Source organism: Perna viridis, chromosome 6 (genome assembly GCF_037379345.1).
Source record: "Perna viridis isolate PV_CMFRI_1.1 ecotype Kerala chromosome 6, ASM3737934v1, whole genome shotgun sequence".
In the NCBI taxonomy this organism is placed as follows: domain Eukaryota; kingdom Metazoa; phylum Mollusca; class Bivalvia; order Mytilida; family Mytilidae; genus Perna; species Perna viridis.
In genome coordinates this window covers 7645639-7670494 of record NC_142450.1, presented here as the reverse complement: position 1 = coordinate 7670494, position 24856 = coordinate 7645639, and the positions used below count along the sequence as shown (strand labels likewise).

The window sequence follows — 24856 nt, the reverse complement described above, 5'->3', positions numbered from 1 at the left end:
CTAACTTATACGAAGTGCTCGCCAAGTAAAATCTAAACACCAACATCGGAAAAGGTTGCTACTCCGGGGTATTTTTTTAATGATTCAGGTACATGTACTGTACATGTATTTGCAACATGACCACGATGACAGTTGTGCTCTATTTAAGAAATGATTCCTGGGTGCCGGGCTTTGTGTTTATTTAACATGGGTAGACACTACACTTGTCATTATTTTTCAACTAGCATTAGCCATTATATAGCCCAGTATAGGCATTACATTAGCATCACGGATTCACCTCATAGAGTCATACACATGCCTACCCATGTTGAAAAAAAACATGGAGCCCGGCGTCCAGGGATAAATTCTTTTCTTACATGACAAAAATGTCATTTTTGTCAGTAAGGCACTCTTAAGGAAAACAAATTATTTGGCTCTTCCAATTACCGCTTCATATCATTTTGTTCAATTAAGATTTAAGTACAATTACTCCACATTTCAACAGTTTCAACAATAACATTTTAAATATGTGTATATAATTATAATAAGAAGTAACATTTATAAGTAGAAAACAAAAATTGAACCACATTTACAAGTAAATAAACCAACGTATTCTTGTCATGACGTCACATCGTGTGACATAGCTATACTTATTTTATCAGCCCATTTCATGTTCATTGACTAAATATAGCTGAAATGTTTTGCTCTGGCCTTAAACCCTAATAATCAATCATAGATATACATGTAGGTCATTCGATCATGATGGAAATGCCACTAAGTCGCTAATTGTAAATTCCTTTATTTGCCTTTTTTCAGTATTTTCACTATTACTTTTTTTGTATTATTTCTATGAAAAAATATTTTTTATTTTTTCTGCCTTCATTAATTTTTAGTATTAATATTTTCTAGAAGGGTTTGTTTATAGTGTGGATAGGAGCCTTTGCATTTGTTTATTTCCATCCTTAAAAAAGGGTCGACAGACCCAGTCTACTCCTACAACATAAGAGGTTGGAATTCCGTTCCTCCATACCTCAACAATAGAATGGCACCAAGTCAGAAAATAGCTTGCCGGACAACCAGAAGCACTGCTGGGGTAGACCCAGTCATGATTGGGGACAATATCAATAAACTCCCTCCTATATGCAGATGACATTACATTGTTATCTAGCTCTGATAAAGGCTTACAAAATTCATTAGATATCTTGAATAAATTCTGTACTTCCTAGAAACCGGGAGTCAATAAACAAAAATCTAAAGTTATAGTTTTCAATTCAAATGGGAAATCATACTTGAATAAATTTACATTTGATATAAATAGCCTAGAAACAGTGAAATCATACTGCTATTTAGGAATTACAATAAAGTATACTGGTAATTTAAAAACTTCCATCAACTTACTAATAGTGAAAGGTCAGAAAGCATGATTTAAGATAAAGAAATAAATAGGATATGATAATCATTGTTTCCTCTTAGAAAAACTATTTGATACCATAATCTACCCCATTATTATGTATGGATGTGAAGTATTGGGAATTTAAAATTGTAACTTTAAAGGTACAGACTCATTTGAACATTTACACATAAAGTTTATCAAAGAAATTTTAAGAGATGGAGTACACAGCAAAGCAACAAATGTTGCCTGCTTTGCAGAACTTGATAGACACCCTTTAAAAACAAAAGTAATGATACAAGTAATCAAATTTTGGGAACATATATGTAATTCAAAAAGCACACTTGTTGATAAGATATATAATATCCCCCAAAATAACAAATGGGTCTCAACAATCTGGAAATGGATAAAAGATTTGGGATTTAGCTTTCTCATATTACAATGTAAATAACCATGATATGAAACAAAATATATCTAATATAAAACGTCCTGTGCAGGTCCGGGTGTCAAAAGAATAGGCCTGCAGCAGCGCTAAGCTTGTCGTAAAAGGCGACTAAATAGTGCTCAGAAACCTAACCGGGGGCTAGGCGCTCTGCCCACAGAGCAACTGGGATGTGTGCCCCAGGTGGTAGAATGGGGTACTTCTGGCATATTACATGCTGGGGTTGTCAGGCTATAATATGGAAAACCTGACCGCAAACCATAGTGGTGCACCGTGTTGTGAAAGATGCCACGTTCCTCGCACGTTAAAGAACCCTACTGTGGTATTCGATAGGAGTAGGAGCCTTTGCCTCAGGAGGCTAAATTGCCCGACCTTACCCAATCCCCATTTTCCAGTGGCAATCAAAATTTGTCGACCCTATTATCCTTGTGACCCATCCTTTCCTTTTTCATTTCATGTTCATTTTATCATCCATTTCATGTTCATCGTCTGAATATAGCTGAAATATTGCTGCTCGGACGTTAAACCCCAACAAACAAACAAAATCTAATATAAAACAAAGAATACTCGATCAAGCTATTCAAAATCAACATAGCTGCTTTCATAAATGTTTATACAAATCAATTGCAGACCTGCTTACATTAATGTATGCAAATTAAAATCTGATAGATCTACAGTTTGTAAATTTAGGAATAGTGCTCACTCTCTTGCGAGTGAGAGGGGACACTACCAAAATATCCCCAAAAGTAACTGTATTTGCACTTCATGCAATACTTCAGTAATTGAAGATGAAGTGCAATTTTTCATACACTGTCCAGCCTATAAAGTACCCAGACAAGTTCTCATCAACAGGATAAAAAACAAAGACAAAAGTTTCTTTTCAATAACAGAAAATAATCTTTAATATTAAACAGTAACTGTTTGATTATTCTAAAAGCCTTAATTGAATATATAAATTAATGTTTAGCCTGCTCAGTTAAATAAAGTATTAGTTTAAGGCACACTCCACTCCAGATTTTCAATATGTTTATTATTTGAACAGTCATTTTTTGTATGTTTGTATTTGTGTTTTGTGTCATAACCATTTATTGTAAATGTGTTTGAACAAATTGATATTTGTATATGTTCTCAAGGAGAAAGCAGGTTTTTTTACCAGTTTGGAAATACAACTTAAGGAACAAGAAAGATTATATTTTTGATATACAAAGTGTAAATTGGTTGTGTAATAGTATTGTGAAATTTTTTTACAGGGTTTATGACTGTGAGGTTCTCAAACTTATTTGATATACTTGTGTATGTACAGATCTACAAAAAATGACTGAAAATAAAAGAGATTTTGGTTCCTTCTTTGCATCTAATGTACAGGATACCATCAGTCTTCCTGAGGTTAGTTACCCTTTTAATTCTAAGGTTCAAAAACGTCAATATAACAAGACCCTTTTGATATAATCAACACAATTACTGGTAAATCTGTATTTGAGCAAACACGTACATATATCCAGTATTGATAAAATAAACTTGATTTAAATGGAAAGTGTCAATACATTTGTGATAATGAAGTTTATCCTAAGTCTAGTTATTGACAGTTATACAAAACATGAATATCTGCAGCAAAGTTTAGACTACTCTGACCTATAGATTATGATGATTGACATCATGGGAATTCTATATATATATTGTAAACATTCTGAAGACCATCATCAGAATAATTACCTCTGCACATGTTAGTGATAAAGTTAGGATTTGATATCACCCTGTAACTTATGTGTGATTGTTAGATATGTTCATTTTGTCCAATAAAACTTGTAGATAAAACTGTATTATTTTCTATGTGTAGTAAAGATACTGCGCAAAGTTTGATTGTTATTTATTCCAAGAGTAATCTGCGAGTCAATAAACAGCAAACTAAAAATTCACGAGGATTGCCTAGAATTACACTAGTTACATTTGTATGAACTTATGATATGGTGAAGTGTGATCTTGGTTTTTGTTCCGACAACACTGTAACCAAAAATTCTCAAAACTGATATTGTTCTACATATTCATATCCATGATGTAACAGATGCTATGATGTTTTGTCACTGGAAATTAATTGCTGGTAGTTTTCAAAGTTATTATGCAGTAGTATTGATTGCATTTTATTTTTTTTTTTCAAGGACCAGTATGTACCACCCAATATACCAATTGAACTACCATCATTCAGAGAACTCAAAGAGAAGACAGGTTTTGAGTTTGGACAAAGTTTTAGGAAAAGACATTTTCATTTAGAGGTAATTATAGGATAATTAGTCATAAAGAGTGAAGAACCAAAATATGACAATTGGTGAGGAAGAAAACCCATTTGAGATTTAAGCATATCAAAGCATTATTGGCACAAGTGATTTTATTTTTGTTATTCACAATAACAAATTGATTATCCTGTTTATTGTGTAAATTTTTAAAATAATTTTTTGTTAATTTTTGAATAAATTTTAAAATTTTGTGATGGTGGGTTGATATTCCAAATCATCAGTGACATATGTACATCATTATTTTCATTGTACAAAGGACTCAAACTTTTTTTAACTGATTTTTAAGTATGTTTTATTGTGTTATATTTTTTCCACAGTAGCCAGACTTTTAAGGGTTGGGTTGTGATCACCACTAAAGTACTTTAACCCCGCCACAATTTTTGTGCCTGTCCCAAGTCAGGAATTTCTAACTTCTGTATAGCTTGTTTTGTTCTCACCTGTAGTTTATTTTTATGTTACTTGAGTATATAGGGGCAACTATTTCCCTGTAGCTGTGTATAGTGATTATTACTATTTATAACATGTATGTGAAAATCTTATTGACCTCGGTGTCTGAGGATAAATAAAGTGTTTGTTGTTGTTGTTGTGGTTGTTGATGTTTTGTGGCCAGCTGCAGCCTGCCCTTTGGTATATGTTAATATTTTCTAGAAGGGTTCGTTTATAGTGTGGATAGGAGCCTTTGCATTTGTTTATTTCCGTCCTTAAAAAAGGGTTGACAGACCCAGTCTTCTCCTACATGTAAGTATACATTTTCGCAGAATTAAATGCAGAATTATTTCACAACTGATTTATTTAAATTTATTATATTCAATAATTTACTGACATCTACATGTATAAAATAAGTCTCAGTATCTGATTTTTGTGATTTTGCTGTTAGTTAACAAAATATGAAAACAAAAAAACAACAAACCTAGATGTAAAAATTTGTGACTTCAGCTCATAAAACATGGAAAACAAATTTTTTTACCAGCATTGTGTATATATATACATGTAGCAAAGTGGAAACATTAGCTCCTGTCAAAACAAATAATTGCAATTTGCACAAGTTTACATTTGGGAAAATTTTAAATTCTCTCTTTAATGTCTTGGATAAAAATCTTGGAATGTATTTTTCATCACAACTGATATTTAACTTACTGGCGAAACTTTGAAAAAAAATGCTAGACTAAGTCATTGTAATATATATATATATATACACACATACACATCATGTGTACATGACTACATATTTATTTGCAACTATATAACTCATTCCTGCTATATGTTAGCTTCTCTAAGAGTATTGTTTGTTATAAGATAAAATTTGACATATTATAGTGTAAAATGCAGTACCAAGTTTAGAGGGAAATTTTTTCTACCTTTTGAATGGGGAATTCAACTAAAATTTAGCTGCAAAGATCAAGTTTCACTTACACTTTTATTGCTGTATTAGACCCTTTGAAAGGTTCCAAACCAAAATGTTTTTGTACATCACTACATGATTCTTTGGTGAAGCTACATTAGAGTACTTTTCTCTGACTATTAAAGAATCAGGCAAAACATATATAAGGTATTGCACACGAAGAAACAAAATGTAGAGATTTCATTCATCACCCAAGTATTTATACCTTATATAAACCTCCAGAAAAAAACATTGTTTGTTAAGTTTGCTTTTTTAAACATTGATAGTTGAAATGCACTAAGGAATAGTAGGAAAATTTTTCTACAATTTTTTCTATATATGCAGTCAAAAAATATCTATGTCACAGATGCTTCAGAATAAATTTAAATAGTTTTTTGGTTGTTTTCAAACTGCATATATGTGAGGCAAAAAATACTAATTTGAGAAAAATGATGTGTCATTCATTGCCTGGTTTCTACTCAGAATTGTACTTAATGTTACTCTCCACGGACACATAAGGAGTGCAATATTGATTCAGCTAGATTTTAAGCTCACCTGGTCGTTGCCGTCTGTCATCGTCGTCTGTTGTCGTCATCGTTAACAATTTTTAAAAATTCTTCTCCTCTAATACTACTTGAACAATTGGAACCAAATTTTGTATGAAAGTTCCTTGGGGTATCCTGCATAGAACTGATGTGGGGATTTTTGATCTGTTGAAAAACATGGCTGGCATTAGTAAAAATAGAACATAGGGGTCAGACAGTAGTTTTTTTGCATAGATCTCCAAAACTGTTAGGTTTAGCTAAATTCTGATATGGGTAAAAGTGTTCAGCATGATGAGATCTATCTGCGGTCAAATTTTCATTTTGATCTGTTAAACCATGTTGGAGTTATTGCCCTTTTTCAACATTTTTTGCTATTTTTAGCTCACTTGGCCAAAGGTCATGTGAGCTATTGCCATCACTTGGCTTCCGTCGTTGTCGTCCATCGTCGTCGTTAACAATTATACAAAACTCTTCTCTGAAACTACTTCACTAATTAGAACCAAACTTGGTATGAATGTTCCTTGAGGGTATGCTGCATAGAACTTATGTGGGGATTTTTGATTTGTCAAAAAACATGGCCACCGTTACTAAAAATAGAACATAGGGGTCAGACAGTAGTTTTTCACATATATCTCCTAAACTGTTAGGTTTAGTTGAATTCTGGCATGAAGTAAAAGTGTTCAGCATGATGAGATCTATCTCTGGTCAAATTTTGGTTTGAAGCCATTAAGCCATGTTGGAATTTGCTATTTTTAATGTTATTTCTTTCAAAAATCTTCTTTTCTGACACTACTTGACCAATTGAAACCAAACTTGGTATGAATGTTCCTTGGGGTATCCTGCATAGAACTGATGTGGGGATTTTTGATTCATCAAAAAAAACATGGCCGCTGTTACTAAAAATAGAACATAGGGGTCAGAGAGTAGTTTTTCAGATATATATCCAAAACCATTAGTGTTAGCCAAATTCTTTCAATAGCTGAAATGATCCTTATTATTAGAACTACAAAAGTCTTAAAAGAAAAAAGTTGTCAGACAATTCCTTGTAAGGGTTATTGCCCTTGAAAGGGGAAAAATGGCAGGTTTTTTTTTTTTACAGTTTTCAGCTAATATCTTTTTTAGAAAACTATTTAAATTTGCTGCCCTTGAAAGACAAAATTCAATCAGGTGAGTAATTCAGGCTCCTGGGAGCCTCTTGTTTGAGAAAGGAATACACATGACTAATTGTTATTTTAAGGAATTGCTGAAGAACTATTTTTTAGAAATGATTGTAAGTTATTATTCTGTCTTCAATTGTTTTATAGGAGGATTGTACATTCATCAACCATGGTGCCTTTGGAGGAGTTCTCAAGGAAGCTCTTGAAACTGCTCAGGTACTGTATATCAACCATATCAAAGGGTAATACTCTTATGTTTTAATGCACTTTAACCAAACATAAAGTATTTATGTGCTAAAAAGCTCCATCTATTTTGAACATATGTGTACATAATTGAGCCAAAAAAAATATATCAACTATAACTAAAAACTCTTACAATTAACTTATATACTGACTGTCAAACCGGTTAATGGCAATAGTTATCCAACTTATACAAAATCCCATTATAAGATTAATGTGCAATCTTTCAAATTCATTCTGCGTACCGCACATAAATTCATTTCAGTAAAGGTAATTTGATGTCAAAATGTTGAATTAATTTTGTTGATTTCATTGGTAAACATATTCTTTAGTTTCAGTTTAAAGTGACTAATCACAGAAAAAAGAGGTGAGACATGCTGTGTATTTCAAAGGAAAATAGTTTTACATTTGTATTTAAACAAAATTTCTCAAAATTTTACTCGAAGGCAAAAGACTTACTTTATAAATATTATGTTCATAACATTTTCTTGTTTATTATAGCGATGGCAAGTATACACAGAACATCAACCCCTGAGATTTTACGACAGAGAATTAATACCACATCTGGTATATATCAGTAGACAGTTAGCTAAGTTTATAGGTTTGTAGATTATTTCCCCAGTAATATTTATCTCTTAATTCACACATCTAATCTCTATACATCAGTGGCCTGTAAGCCATGGACATGTAATATTTACTGGTCTTCTTATATTCTTCACTTTAACCCAGTCCACTGGACAACATTTTTTCTCTAGGTATTTCTTGTACAATTTATACCCCATACTTTGGAAAAGTGGGATCTTGTATATATCAATAATTGAATGATACAATGTAACTATTATTAATTTTGCAGGTTATTTCCCTTGTATTATTTTTGGTTTCATGCAAGTATGTCACATACATTTATATTGGTTGGCAGTTGTACGCTGGTAGGTTAATGCCCTTGTGATTAATAAATAGTGATTGCTGGCAACTTACACATTCAGTATGCCAGGTTACTTTTAATTACTGGTACATGTATTCCATACTCCCTATCAAGGTGTGAAGCCTTTCTTGATAAGGAAAATACCAAATATTTTACATCTCCTGTTTTTACTTAACTTTTCAAGATTCCCTCATTATAAGAAAACATTTTTAATTGGAAATGATGTGTGCTTCATGTATATATAACAAATTAAAAAAAAAACTATTTTCATTTTGGTTTAAATTTTTGTGTGCATTTTTAGGGTCCAGTTTTTAAGATAATGCATTTGTAATCTAAAATTATGCACATATACATGTAATTATCTAAAGTTCATGATTTGCAGGTAATCATGAGAGACATTTTCAAGTTGAACTATATAAACTTGTTGATGATGTCAGTTTTTTTAGGTTGTGACCCCAGTGATCTTGTGTTGGTAACCAATGTTACTACAGCCATCAATACTGTAGTCAAGGGAACAGAACTAAAGAAAGGAGATACAGTATACATGCTCAATATTACATATGGTCAGTTTGCATCATATTAAGGTTGTTCTGAATTTATTTGTAAGCTGAGTGAGTGAAAATCAAAATAATGTATTTCAAGGATAAAGACTTGATAGGAAAATAGACACAACAAAGAATATGAAATAAACAAAATGACACATGCAAAGAAACAAAAGTTAATAAGCATTCACTAATGACTCTACTATAAACAGGGAGCATGGACCAGGTAAAAATTTATAAATTAATAAAAACTGATATCAGGGAATATTCATGTAGATACTTCTAAAGCTTATGCACATGATGCATGTATAAGATGATAATTTTTTAAAGTATGATTAAAAATGTCTTCACTTAAAAAAATTAATTGCTGCAGGAACTGGTATTGAGTTCAGTGTTATATTTAAATATTCTGACAACCTTTTACTGCTTTAATCAATTTGCATAAAAAAGGGACAGTTTCATACACATGTACAGGTACATGTATTGATGGTAGAACAGATTCATTTCCAGAATAGTTATATGTTCCTATTTTGTATGACTAATTTTTAAAAAGCTAATTTTGAAATAATATGGACTTGTTTTGAACATTGCTAGCAAGGATTATCTAGTCTGAAATTTTCATTTGTTAATGTTGGGAAAGTAGAGATGATAATACAGTACATCAATTGTTATGTAGTATTGTAAATGAATTGCATTTGGCAGGTGCAGTCAAAAAATTGTTAAAGTGGCAATGTGAGCAGACTGCTGCCATTTTACAGGAGGAACCAGTCGCATTTCCTGTCACAGGGAAGCAACAGGTGAATATGAAGTACAGACTAAAATTTGTATGTCCAACATTGAGCTATTAATATATGTTTGTTCTGTGTGCTCTTTTAGTAACTTTATTATAGACAAATACACTATCAACTTTCCTTGTCCCATTTGGGGCTTCAAGTTTAAGTAATGTGGTTATTCAAAGCTGAGCGGTATTCTTTCAATGTCAGGGCATAAGAAAATATCTTTTTGAAATAAAACATGGAAAAGTGGAAATTTAATTTCAGTTCACAAGTAACAAAACATCTTTGCAGATTAAAATGAGAGAAACTGGTCTATCTTTAATGGTATACGGTATATGGGAAAGGACTTATTATACCCACCCTAAACAAAGTTGGGGTGGGGGTATGTATGAATCACCTGGTCTGTCTGTCCATCCATCCATTTTACTTGCTGAAGTCTTGTTAGCGCAATTCCTTCTAAACCGCTCAAGGGATTTTGATGTTATTTTATAGGATGGTTGGATATCAGATGCAGATGTGAATAAAGGAATATGATTACTAATAGATGACTCCTAAGGGAGATAATCCAAATTGTGGGTTTTTTACATGGTAAAACATTGTAAGCACAACTCATCTTAAACCACTCAAGGGATTATGATAAAATTTTATCAGAAGGTTGGATATCATATGTAGATGTGCATGAAGAAATATAATTATTTTTGGAGAACTCCATAGGGAGATAATCATAGTTTAGGGTTTTACATGGTAAACCTTCGTCAACACAATTCTAAACTGCTCAAGGAATTTTGATGTTATTTTATAGGAATATTCAGTATCATAAGTATATGCGCATGAAGAAATATAATTATTGTTAAATATCGCTAACAGGAGATAATCCAACAAGCATTTCACATCTAAATCAATTTGAAGCAGGGGTCATTTTCTTTTTGAGTATTTCTAATTGTTAATACTTGTAAGTAGTAGATATTGTTTCATAAATAAAAATATTGCTTTTACATAGCATGCGAAAAACAACAGCTAATTAGCCTTCTTTTTGCTATAATATCAACCTGATTTGATTTATGCAAAACTGACTTTAGTTTCCTCATTGAGAAATATTTCAAATCTATCTTATAATGAGTAAGTGTAGGAATTCCAACATACTGCTGTTTATCAGATTCTAGACCTTGTTAGCAGTACCCTGAAGGAAGGAACCAAATTGGCAGTATTTGACCATATACCCAGTAACACACCATTTATAATGCCTGTCCAAGAGATTATACAGATATGTCATCAGAAGTAGGTCTTTTGTATCAGCTATTCCAAACTCAAATCTACTGAATGAATATGGTATATGATACCACCATTAATTATTTGTGACTCTTTAGTTAATAGTTAAAGATATCTATAATGCTAAGTTTTTTTTATTATAAAGAAGTTGTTATAATCATAGATTTTTTTTAAATGTGTATACTTTCTGCATTATTTTTTATACAACCACAAAGGTTTACAGTAGGGCTGTTGTCTTGATTAGGCAGTGAATTTTGATGCATAAATTTTAATATTATTTGGTGGATCTCATTTTAAACACTTTTCAACAACATTTTTTTACCACTAAGGACAGGTTGGTATTGAATTTGGGGTTTATTACTTCAAACTTTAAAGAATTAGTATCAAACCTGCTGAACATTCCACAATAAGGGGGAGACTCCTAAAAAAATCAATGAAATATTCAGAATCTTTTAATTGATTTGAGGGTTTAAGGTTCATCATATCCTTTTGACAAATATGGCCTCATTTTAACACAAAATTTACTACAGACAAACCTATGTATCAAGAAATTTTTTCAGGCATAGCATGCCATAGATACATGCATGAACATGTTCCAATCAAGGATCTGGAAACAGTAAAAAATGCTGGTCATTGACCGACAAATTTTGCAAATGACCGACGAACATTTTCCAGTATCGGGCATAAAAAAATTGTCAACCCTTATAAATTACAGTCAGCATGGTTTTATTACTATATAAACATCCTGTCTACTTGTCTCCTAATTGTTTATTGGAAATTATTTGACAGGTATACGTCAAAATTAATTAGCTGATGTTCAGTCACCTGAAACTGATTAGTTGATTGCATATTAAATTAACACTACTCATACATTACCATCGCATATACAAATTAATTGAAGTGACTCAGGGAATTTTCATACATTTATAACTTGATTTAATTAAGAAAAAGATTGACAAATCCATCATTTTCCCGCCGATCTTTCAGTGGTAATGCAAGCACATGGTGCTGAAACTAAGAATAAGTCATATTTTGTAATATTAATTCATCAATTGAATCTTTTTAATACAGAAGTCAACAACCCATTCAAATCAATATACAAAATGTATTCGCTATTTTAATTTTAAAATAGTCAACATTTTTTCATCACTCAGAAGTTTTCAGCTGTTTGCCAATGTGATGAAAAATCTGAGAGACACGATGTTTTGTTTACATGTCAGAAAGTCCATGTGTGGTCAAAATCGAACTCATTCAGATATTTTGTAAAAGATAAAGTACATGTACATGATGGAATAAGTTTACAAGTTCCAATATCTATCTTTAAATAACTACAAAAAAGGGTTTTTAAAGTTTATTCTCTATCTAGGCAGAAAAAAGACTGACACAGACATCTGCTGAAATTTGATAAAATGTCCAACATGGGCTGTCAAAATTTCCAGTTTGGAATGTACACCAATTTCATTTAAAATTATGTAAGAAAAAATTATCCAACTTTTGCTTTTTATTTTGTATCAATTCTGTAGAGAGTGCCAAAATAAAGTTGTGATATTGTTTTGCCACTTATCCTACCAGTGCACCAAGTCCATGCTCCCAGTTTTTAGTGGAGTCCGAGTTGCTCATTTGCTTTTGTTACTTTGTATGTATGATTTTGGTTACTCTATGTTCTTTGTTGTGTATGTCTGTTTTCTATGTCTGGTCTTTGTCCCTGGATTACATTCTTTTGATTACCGCTATAACCTTTGTTCCCTTGATTACTCCTTGAGATGTTCCCTACCTGTTAAATGTAAATTCTATTCACATTGACATGCTGGAAGGACAATAGCCACCTATACACAATAGGTGATTTAAACTGTGAATCTCAGGTGTTAGTTTATTTTGGCAATCTCTGTGAAATTAAAAAAAAATTGAACAGCAAAAATTTTCCATACCATTTTACATAAAATTAAATGTAACTTTTCATATCTGGAGCATGCTACAATGTATGCCTTAAGAATTTTCTAGATACACAGGTTTATCTGTAGTCACAGTGAATTTTGTGCTTAAATTGAGGTCATATTTGTCAAAAAGTTATGATAAATTTAAAGGAGTTAGGGGCCAAAATGGGTTAAACAAGAATTTTACTGGATATGTACTGTCCACCAGATGTCATAGGTTATTCCTTTATGGGCATGAAATATAACAGTCATTCCTAATTAAAAGTTACTTGTTTTAATATAAACAATCACACTTTTTTATGGTGTTGCAGTTTGTTTTTAAGGATACATTTTTGATTAATTTACTACTGGTATATATAATTATTTTAGATGTGATTACTCTCAATTCTTTTGTCTCACACCAGAAATAAAAAGAGCTATGAAATAAGCAAACAGATTATATAGATTCAATTGTAAGAACACTTTAAAGACATAATATTTTCTTTTAGAAAAGTTCCTGTTTTGATAGATGGAGCTCATGCATTAGGTGCCTTAGATATCAACTTGGAAACATTAGATGCAGATTATTATGTTAGTAATGCCCACAAGTGGTTCTGTGCTCCTAAAGGATGTGGCTTTATGTATGTTAGGGAGGAGCTACAATCCAAGACACGCCCACTTATAATATCACATGGTTTTGGGTCAGGATTTAATTCAGAATTCATATGGGCAGGTAGGTATTTTTTATAGCTTTCTTTGTTTTTGTCTTGTAGTACCAGTTAATCTACACCAATTTGTTTTTGAATGTTAAGTAAATTGATTACCTTTACATATGACATTGATATCATTTTATCAAAAAAAATTGAGATTTATTTCTAATCAAAGTAATTACATGTATACAGGACCTGAACCAATCTGTACAACTGTAATTGTGATTGGTCATTAATCATCGATCATTTTCCGATCAGTAATTGATCAGTCAAAGCATTCTGTTAAACCTGTGATTGCATCATTTGACCTCTGAGCTGTAAATATATTTTAAAGATTTGTTTGTCAATTTTTACACATATTTACTAAATGCAATAAATTTAAACATCAATTAATAACATTAATTTTTTATTTGTTTTATTTTTAGCAAAATACAAAATGTGGATTTAATATCTTAAATTTTAGATAAATTCAATATGGTAGTGTAATGGATTCGTTCCTATGGAAATTCTGAAATTTACATAAGCCAGTCATCTGTCATTTTACATAACAAAACAGGGAGGTCATCGGTTATAGACACATCAGCAATCATTTAGTCAGCTGTTATTGATCTGTTAAATAGGTGCACAGATTGGTTCTAACCTGGAAATAATAAAATTTCAAGTGGTAGTTTTTCAAACCTGTTGTTTATGCTGAATGAGGATTTTAGTCTATTGTATATATGTAGTTCAGGGAGTTTATATATGTATATTACACCTTCAATGTATTTGCAGGACTCCATGATTATAGCCCTTTTCTAGCTCTATACACAGTTATAGATTTCTGGGAATCTGTTGGAAAATCTGCTATCAGAGAATATATGTACAGACTTTGTCAACAAGCTTGTAAGTGGCATTGCTGAAACCAATGTTTGAGGTAGCTTTTGTAAACTCAACTTTGAGAGAAGTTTTTTTTCATGTTCAGTTGTCTTACTTAAGTTGTGTTCTGTATGAAAGATAATAATTTAAAAGCTTATTTATTGTTTAAAGAGGGGTTAATGTCCATTTCAAAATCTTCTTTAATTGATTGTTCATACATAAGAGCTGGTACATTCAATAATGCTAGGGAAACATACTAGAGGTAAATACATTCTTGTATCACCTTTGTTAGCTACTCCAACTAGCAGGAGCTCTAGGTGTTTCAATGAGGATGTATTCTAAAAGAAACTGCTGGTGGCTATCAGATTTTTTAGGGTTAAGGTGGGGTAGTTTTGCCTATTATCTAAAAAAAAAAGAAGTCATCAAACACGACAGCATACCAATTTTTATATTATGGTTGTTAATAAAGAATAATACTTAGGGTAAATGGAACTTGAAACTAAGTACTGTTCTGTCTAAGAATTAGGTAAAATGTGTGTAAAGGGTGGCATATGAAGAAAAATAGTGCAGAGATTTGTTTGCATTATCCAAGCATTTATACCGCATAACCTCCAGAAGTTTCCACCGAAGTGTAAATTTTGCCTTTTTAAGATATTAGTTGAAATACACTATGAAAAAATTGTGGGGAATTTTCTATATAAGAACGTAAAAAATGTCTGTGTCACAGATGCCGCAGGATAAATTTACATAGCTTTTCAGTTGTTTTCTAGATGTATTGAATATATTTGAGGCGTCAAGTATGAGAGAAAATGATGTGTCACTCATTGTCTGATTCTTACACGGAATGGTACTTAATAGGATTGGATAAAATGTGTACTAGTAGTTGAATCAGGCTGAAATGGTTCTTCACATCACTTATATAAATGTACATTGATTTACAGGTGATCTGCTAACCAGGAGTTGGGGAACCAGATTGGCAGCACCACAGGATATGTTTGGTAAGTATATACATGTATGTGCTGCATTGGTTATGTAATGTTTATTTAAAAGAGAATGGTTTTTAAAATCATTTTATCAAAATTAACTGGTACTGGTAAAGTTTTGATGTAAATAGTTCCAGTTTTTGGGTATGTTTGAGATGTGGGCAAGAGGTTTTCCTTGTTATATTAAGTTATAAATCTGTCTAAAATGTACTCATTTAGGACTTAATATTCTGTTAAGACAGCTGTTTAATGTATACTAGTTAAAATGCACCGAAATTAATTTGAAGAAACTGTATTAAAATGTCTGGTTTAGACAGGTTTCACTATATCATGTAAAAACATTATCTAAGATTGAAACATACTGGATTTAAAAGATTGGTATTGGTACAAATATACTCATTGTCAAGAAATACAAAATATAATATCAATAAGTCAGAGCTATGTAGCTTTGTTAGGCTTGCCAATTTTATATCTATACTTTCATAATGAGTGAAAGTTGAATATAAAAGAATATCAACTCAAGTTAAAATATTTAATTTTAACATCATAACAAACCTGCTTTGGGGAGTTTGTTATGATGTCGAAATTTAATAAAGAAAGAGTTGATTCCTTTGGAAGATTTTGATTGCTAGACATTCAGCATTTGTCATGACAGGAATTCTAGCAATCACTCATCTTTGATGTCACCTAACCAGTCACAACAGCAATTTTTCAAATCACATATATTGCAAAAAGCTAGCTCTCCAAGAAGTAGATAAAACAACCAAATCATAGAGAATTTGCCATACCTAAGCATTTGCAGAAGGCATATGAACAAACATGTTTGAAATCAATATTACCAGATTGTCCTGTTGTTTTTTTGGTTTTGTTTTTGCCCCACACAAACTTCAAAAAGAAAGTGAGACTGAATAGTGGTCCATATTTTTCAGTCCAACACCCCTGAGACCTTATCAGCTAATGCTGGAACTTTAAAATGTGGTTTTTGACATCGTACATGTCTTTAATCACAACACAGTACAGTAAATATGATTTTAAAATCTATGATGAGAATTATATTTCTCCTTTTACGGGCTGCAAGGGACTGTTTTTAGCATAATATTAGTATCAGTGTTATACCCCCACTTATTAGAGTGGGGGCTATATTGCAATCACCTTGTCTGTCCATCCGTCTGTCCGTCTGTTGGTCCATATATCACATTTTTCATAACAGATTTCTTAGCTTCTACTAAAAGGAATGCTTAGATAGTTGGTTTATTGCTTTCTCGTGATGACTTGTACCGTGTCTCTCCTTTTCAGGTTCATCACTCATCTACTTTCTGTTTACTGATCGACTTTATAGTTATTTATGTGCTGCATAGTTGAAATTTTTTTAACAAATTTGTCAGCTTTTACTGAAGGGAATGCTTAGATATTTGGTATATTGCTTTCTCATGATGACTTGTATTGTTTCTCCTGTTTTCAATTACAACACTCACCTACTTCCTGTTTACAGATTTACTTTGTAGTTATTTAGTTGTTGCATAATGGAAAATCTTAGAATGCTTAGATATTTGATATATTGCTTCTGCATGATGAATTGTACTGTGTTTTACCTTCCCCAGCTTTGACTGAAATGGTTGAGTAGGGGTATTCTAAGCACATCGTAGTGTACAACATCTTGATTTTCTTTGCAATTGAGATATGATTTATAATTGCAGGCTGCATGGCTTTAGTAGAAGTTCCATTAGATTTATACAGGGAGGCAGATATAGTAGGATACGAGGATGCTGAGGCACTACAGAACCAACTTTATCATCAGTTTAAGATAGAGGTAGGCAATCCAAATAAAGCTTCAATTTAATATAGAGCTAGGCAACCCAGTTAAAGCATCAATTTAATATAGAGGTAGGCATAACAATTATATTAGCTGTTTAAAATAGAGGAAGGCATAACAACTATATTACATCTATTAGCATTTGAATATACAGGAAGGTAAAACTACCCTTATAGTTTAGTGTATAAAGGTGAGCTACTCTAAATCGATGATAAAGGAAAACTATTGACCAAACTTTACGACAAACGTGATGACTTTTCATTCAGAATTGTCAACTTTCCTTTCATCTGTGGCAACATCCCTTCGGCTCCTGCGTATGGAGTGTTCATATCACAACTCATATGTTATGCCAGAGCTTGCCGAAACTACACAGACTTTTTGTATCACACTAGAACTCTAACAAATAGGCTTCTGGAACAGGGTTATGTTGCTACAAGATTGAAGTCATCACTACAGAAGTTTTATGGTCGTTATCATGAACTCGTGGATTGTTATGGTGTATCCATCAGCACCATGAAAACTGATTTATTCAATGGGTCATAGTTTTTCTTTCCTCGTTTGTCTACCCCGCACTTGACTTTTTATGAGCAACTCGGCGGGTGTTTCTAGGAAAGCAGAGGATGCTTACCCTACCAGTACACCTGGTCCATGATCCCAGTTTTTAGTGGAGTCCGAGTAGCTCATTTACTTTTGTTACTTTGTATGTATGATTTTAGTTACTTTATGTTCTTTGTTGAGTATGACTGTTTTCCATGTCTGGTCTTTGTCCCTGGATTACATTCTTTTGATTACCGCTATAACCTTGGTTCCCTTGATTACTCTTGCATCAGTTTTATTAAATGTAGATACATCAGCTACATTTATTGCATCAGATTTATATAAAGGTAGGTAAACTGACAACAGCATCACTTTGATGATAAGGTAGGCAAACCAACTCAATGTATCAAATAACTATACATATTGGTTATTATATGTTTATATAGTAGAACATTCTACATTCTTCAAAATCAGAACCTGACTTGATTGACCCCAGAACCACACCTTAGCACTACATTTAATAGTTCTGTCTACCCATCAAAATGATAATAGATAATATAATATGATATTCAAGTTAACATGAACAAAATATAGCTATCATTGCATTCTTATAGTCTTGTTTTGGGTGGAATTGATGTGGTTAGATTTTTATTGTTGAACTAAAGTTCTGAGTTCTTTGTTTCAGATTCCAGTAAAGTGTGTAAATGGTATCTTGTATCTTCGAATATCCTGTCATATCTACAACGAACTCAGTGAATATGAAAAATTATCTGATGCTGTTTTGACACTTATCAATCTAAAGAATGATCAGAATAAGATAAAAATCTGACTAATCAGAGTGTTTGAAAAAAAATATGTAATAACTGTTTAGTTTCAATGTTATTTTCGTACATATATTTTTTATAAAATTATTTTTATACGAACAAATTATATGTTGTTACTTCATAAATGGTGTTTAGAATATCCATTTCTCTACCAACCACTGGAAAAATAAGCTTGAAAAGTCTGAAAAATGTGTGTTACCTGGCCTGCAGCTAAGGAAAAAAAACGAAATCAACAAGTCCATACCTATAATAATATGGTGGACAGCGTAATGCAGTACCCTACTTTCATTCCTTTTTATTCGAATTTTCCCACCTCAATTTGGTAAATAAGGAAAAAAAACATCATGCCCTCTCTACTTCCACTTTCTACCCCTTGAAAGGTGAAAATGACAGTTTTTGCAGATTTCAGCCATTTTCTTGAAAACTATAATATATAGGAAAATAGTTTCAATTATGAAATGATCCTTATGTTCTACAAAATTCTTAATGGAGTTAAAATTGTTAGACCACCCCCTTCTTACAGTTATTGACCTTGAAATGCAAATGAAAGTTTTTGCAGTTTACAGCCAATACCTCAAAAACTATAATCGATATTTAATTGATGAAATGATCTTTATGATAAGTCCTACAAAAGTTTCCATCAAGTCAAATTGTTTGTCTACTCCCTGTGTTGTGTAACTTAGAATAACGTAACAAGTCGACCGTCAAGTTCAACTATTTTAATATACAAGCTATGGGTGCCCTATACAGTTACATAAAGGCGCACTGTTTCGCACACCATGTTACCCCGTCAAATTTTGTAAAACTTAAAATTAATACTTTAAATTTGGTGGATATATTGTTTAAATGTAGATAAGCATTTATACATAGACAGATGTAATATATGTTATGGTAAACAGGTGTAATTTAAATGAAGAATGGTATCTGGAACGTTTCAGTTCCCTGCCGTATTAGGTTCTCTCCTCAGCATCAGATGGCTGATTGTCAAAATACCTTATTCTGCACAAACGATTGGGACTGAAATTGTGAGAGAATGAATTGAAAAGGGTCTTATTATTTTTACCCTTTTTCTGCTTACTCCATGCATGCTTTCATCCTGTGGTAGTGTCTAAGTGCCTGATATTTTATAAAACATTTGGCTGTTAGTTTTGGAAAGGCACCCCTGATTTATACTAAAACTCGGTAATATTTTTTTCAGTATGTTACCATGGCTACTAAATTTTATAAGAGTAATCACTAAATTACTTATAAATTACTTGAAACTCCACACACCAAGGATTAAAAAAAAATTGCACTTTTTTATGACAAATCCTTCTGTGCGGACTGCCTCAAAACAGCTTTATTTCAACAAAATGAGACCAAATTTTCAGAAATGACCTAAATGTACTGTACTACCTATAGTTTACGGCGACGTCAGTGACGTTAGCGTCGCATATAATACAAAGGTACAAAAGAATGTGAACGTTCTAAGTCTTCGCGCTGTATTCTGGGGGCCGTAAAAGAAAAATTATCAGAATGAATGTTTAAATGAATGAATGAATAAAAAAATGAGGATATTATGAGCAATTTAAAATTCGAAATTAGTTGTCTTTCAAATCAATAAAATTTAATTGTCTGTGTTTTTCTCATTATCACTAAACCTATGACCTATTAAATCAAAGTTCATAATATCAACTCACACTTATCACATTAAATTCCATGTATCCATTTGGGAACATTTTCTTTAGCGCGTTTTGATGCTTCGCGCTGAGGTAATGTTCGAATGGTCTCATCTGTAGTTGTTGAACTTCCATCGTCTTCGGTTTCACTGTTGCTTTTCACTTCTATTTGACACAATCGGCCTTGATGTTACTCCACTATTCGTTTTCACAACTGCATGGACATGTCCATCCTTCCCTGTGATAAGATCCTCTACTTTAGCTAACTTCAATCCGTTTCATGGCTTATCATCTTGAATTTGCACAATGTCTCCGATGCCGATTATTCTTTTGTTATCGCCTGTAGATTTGTGGAATTCTCGTAATGAAGTGAGGTATTCCGATCTCCATCTATTCCAGAAGTGATCAAGCATTAGTTTTTGAATTTGTGCACGTTTTTGAATTTCCCGTTTGTCACTCCAGATATTAAAGTCTATGTTAGTAGCAGGGTATAACGTCTATGTTATTCTCCCCCATACAGTAAATGAGATGGTGTTCAAGGTTCCTCGTCATCAACACTTGAAGAATAATATGTCAATGGTCTGTCATTAATTATTGCCTCAATTTTGATTATAACTGTTTGAAGCATCTCCATTGTTAAATATGATCGCCCGAGTGTCTTTCTTAAACATGATTTTGTGACGCCGATCATCCGTTCCCAGAATCCACCATACCAAGGAGCTCTTTTTGGAATGAATTGCCATGATGTTCCATATTTTGATAGATTATCTCGAATTTTTCTAGATCATGCGAGATGTTCTACCGTTTCCGAGGCGGCAAGGTACGTGGAGGCATTGTCAGAAATCATGATCCGTGGTAAGGATTAGCGGCTTGTTAATCGTCTAAATGCAATTAGAAACAATTCTTCTGTAATTTCTAGATATGCCTGTATAATCAACGCCTGTGCCAGTGAACGGCGGTGCTTCGGTCAATATGATATTCGGTAAAGGCGGTGGGTCAGTCGTACGGTAAGATTTTCCCTCGTACTTTCGACAATTGCAATAAGGCATTGATGTAGAATTTTCCTGACGTATTGTCGAATGCACGAAATCTAAAATGTCTGTCTTAGATGTGTTACTGTACTCAGAACTCCCGCGTGCTTCAAGAGCAAGTGTGCGTCAATTACGATTAGTCTGGTTAGCTGGTGATTCTGTGGTAATAAGTACGGAAACTTTGTTGTTTCTGATATTGGTGCATTATGGATCCTCTCGCCACAATGAATCATTCCCCTGGAATCCAAATAGAGTCGAAGTTGTTTAACAAGGATGCATCTTTAATCACTTCCTGCTTTCAAGTTTTCTATTTCCATTGAATATGTCGCTTGCCAACAACTTGTTATCCATAATTCCGTAGCATGTTGTAACTCCTTCAAAGATAACTCCTCACAATTTCGGTTCAATTTTGGCAATTTACAGTTTCTTATAAATCTCACCATGTATGCAGTTACACGCATTAATCTGTGGTATGTTCTAAACCGCGTTATGTCAAAGATATTTTCTAGTCCTCTTACTTCATTAATGTTCAGTTGCACGGTTTCATGTTCTTCCTTATCCTCTATTTCCAAATTACAGTTTAATAATGTATTTTTTTTTAATTCCATGATCGCCATTTTTCTCGAATTGGTAACCACTCCGGCCCTTTGAACCATACTTCATTTTGCATAAACTCTGTAGCCGATATACCTCGAGTCTGCAAGTTTCCGGGATTATCGATGGTTTGGCAATATCTCCATTAATTTGGATTTGTCAATATCTTGATCTCGTCGACTCCGTTTTTAACGAATCTTTTTCATCTTCTTAGTTGTATTTAGCCAGTGTAATACAATTTGGCTAGCACTCCAATATGTAATCTGCTTCGATTTAACGGTTTCCTTTATGTGTTATGATAAACGTGCTCCAATCAAGGCTGTCGTTAGCTTTAATTGAGGTAATGTTAGTGTTTTCACGATGCTACACGATTTTTTGCCATGACAATATTTGAATTTTTCTCGTTGCATATGAAGGCTACCGCTCCGTATGATGTCATGCTAGCATCTACAAATACATGTAGTTCATAGTTATTCTTGTCACCTATTGAATCGGCAAAGTAACATCTCTCAAATTCCATTGTATTGGTTGTCTTCAGGTCATTCACCAAGTTGGTCCATAACGAATGTATTTTGATGGGAGTAAGTTCATCCCAATGTAGTTTACGTTTCCATAGTTCCTGGATAAGAATCTTAGCTCTTACCGTAACTGGTCCTAATAGTCTAAGAGGGTCGTAGATGCGGGAAGATTGTTTTAGAATTTCTCCCTTTGTAGTTAACACCGAGCTACTCTCAATGTTTGAATCTTTGAACGACAATTTGTCAGCCGCAGTATTCCAACGTAATTCAAGTACTTAAGTTTTCATGTCCGTATCCTGTAAGTTTTCTTGCTCGACCTTATCTCGAAGTGCCATACTATTCGATGCCCAAGATCGCAAGTTGAAACCTGCTTTGGACATGATTGATCTTCCTTCATTGAAGTAATCGGTAAGTTTACCGTCACCTTTTCCATACTTGACAATATATTCTCTACGTATAAATCTTCTGTTATTGTTAGAGCAGTGCTTGTTCCACATTGATCCAGATGTTTACGTAATGTTGCATTCAAAATAAATGGAGCAGGTTGCTCCAAATAATATTGATTTAAAGCGGTATGTTGTCAGTTCGCTGTTGGGGTTTGTTGAATCGCTTAACCACAAGAATCTGGTGAAGTCTCTGTCTCCTTCGTCAAGTTGTATGTGAAAAAAGGCCTTTTCAATGTCTGTATTGATGTCATATTTGGTAAGTCGGAATTTAATCAGTAGTTTTGTCAGATCATTAGTTAATGGTGGAGTAGACATCAAACAGTCATTTAAGCTCGAATGTTCTTGTGATTTTTGGCAACTGCAGTCATAGACTTTTCTGACAGGCGTTGTTCCAGAATCTTTGCCACCGCGTGATGTGGAATGTAATGCATTCTTGGTACGATTTCCTTACTTGTCTTTACTCTTTCTATAATACCCCTCTTGTCCTGTTCTTCGATTATTCTTGTGTACTTTTGCAGAAGTTCTGGTTCGCGGGCAAGTTTTCTGATTATGTTTTCTGTTTTGGCTTAGGCAGTTGTGTAGTTAGTTGGTAGATCATCATGGTTTTGTTTCCATGACAATTTTGCACTATAATGACCATCTTCGAATTTTATGGAGTTTCGTTGATATTCATGAAGGTAATCGTTGTCGTCTTCTGGTTCAGTGGATTTTATCCTAGTGATTCTAATCTCCAAAAGTTCATAAGGCTGTCGTCGTCCCTCTGGCGTGGTGAAACTACAGTGTATGTTCAAATATACTATTGTTTCTGTCGCAAGGCTCGATTTGTTGATAGGTCCTGATAGTAAATATCCTGTCTTTGAGTTGACGGCTGTTGGCCCATCTCCTTTGATAACTTTTTCATTCACTACGTCCCAGTAAAAGTCTAAGCCAATCACTAGCGAAATCTCAAATTGAGTGTCTGCGGTTAAGGGATGTGCTAATTTGAGTCTTTTAAGATGAGGAGATTTAACACACTCTTTGTCACGTGATTTTTCATTGGAATGGCAATGTCTGGAATGATTACTACATGTATAGGTATGTTGTCTCCTTTCTCTGAACGCAAAAAGACGGTAGCTGACTCGAGATGGCGAACATTTTTGCCAGTGTCTCCAACCGCAGATAATTGGATGGTTTCTATTGTTGTGCGTTGTATATTCAGTTCTCTTGCAAGCTTATCAGTAATAAACGAGCGCTGTGCGACTTCATAGAACAATATGGTTGCGTCTGTTGTATATTGTTCATGCTTGACGGGTGCAATGGCAGTTTTCAGCATAACTTTCATTTTTATATGATCCGTAGCTTTTGTATACATAATTGCCGGTGTACTAGTATTTGCGTTTTCGTCGTGTCGAACAAGATTAATGGTAGCTTTTTCTGTGTTGTTCCTGATTTTTCGTTAGATACAAATGTTCCTCCACAACGACTCGTATGATGTTTTCGATTATACGTTTTACATTTTCCCTTTGATTTGCAGTCCTTAACTCGGTGGGAACGCAGACATAGTTGAAGCATATTTTTTTTCTGTTTAACGATGGCTATCCTTGCTTGGGCAGTTTTTATTTTGACACAATCTGTCGATGAGTGGGCAACTCCACAAAATGTACATGCACGTGGTTTTGATTCAGTCCAAGCTGATTTTTGTAGTTCTTTTGACTTGGCATAAGTAAGGGTTGAAGTCTGAATTCTGTTTGAAATCGTCGAATTTCCTCAGTAATTTTGTCACTACTCCTTTATGTGCGGCACGCACAGCTTTTAACTTAGAATCCATACTTTTTCCGATGGTCACGGCACCATAAAATGTTGCGTAACTTAGAATAACGTAACAAGTCGACCGTCAAGTTCAACCATTTTAATATACAGGCTATAGTTTACGGCGACGTCACTGAAATACAAATACAAATTGGACATCACAAATATATTGATACACAGTGTTTATGTTTACGCTTCAATACACACAAATTTCTTTGCACACGTATGGGAGCGCGGACGAATATTTAC

The 24856-nt window shown here is 33.3% G+C and overlaps 1 protein-coding gene across 4 annotated transcripts; it reads left to right on the top strand.

Annotated features, from left to right (window-relative positions):
- The first annotated feature begins 25 nt into the window (after window positions 1–25).
- LOC148613506 (uncharacterized) lies at window positions 26–18675 on the top strand. 4 transcript variants are annotated; one of them, XM_088586824.1, is made up of 13 exons: window positions 26–88; window positions 3062–3197; window positions 3968–4081; window positions 7333–7401; window positions 7927–8026; window positions 8797–8913; window positions 9595–9689; window positions 10825–10946; window positions 13360–13583; window positions 14332–14442; window positions 15357–15413; window positions 17096–17208; window positions 18434–18675. In XM_088586824.1, the coding sequence occupies exons 2-13, from the start codon at window positions 3126–3128 to the stop codon at window positions 18575–18577; spliced, it is 1338 nt and encodes a 445-aa protein (XP_088442950.1). In that variant the 5' UTR covers window positions 26–88; window positions 3062–3125; the 3' UTR covers window positions 18578–18675. The 4 variants fall into 4 exon arrangements, with proteins under 4 accessions (XP_088442950.1, XP_088442951.1, XP_088442952.1 ...); XM_088586825.1 differs by having other exon boundaries at window positions 36–68; XM_088586826.1 differs by lacking the exon at window positions 26–88 and adding an exon at window positions 89–190.
- Window positions 18676–24856: the final 6181 nt, after the last annotated feature.

Excerpts from the sequence above, each read along its gene's own strand:
- LOC148613506 (XM_088586824.1), top strand. The coding sequence starts at position 3,126 with ATGACTGAAAATAAAAGAGATTTTGGTTCCTTCTTTGCATCTAATGTA. Across the intron at positions 7,402-7,926 it reads AAGCTCTTGAAACTGCTCAG|CGATGGCAAGTATACACAGA; the intron begins GTACTGTATATC and ends TGTTTATTATAG. Across the intron at positions 10,947-13,359 it reads ATACAGATATGTCATCAGAA|AAAAGTTCCTGTTTTGATAG; the intron begins GTAGGTCTTTTG and ends ATTTTCTTTTAG.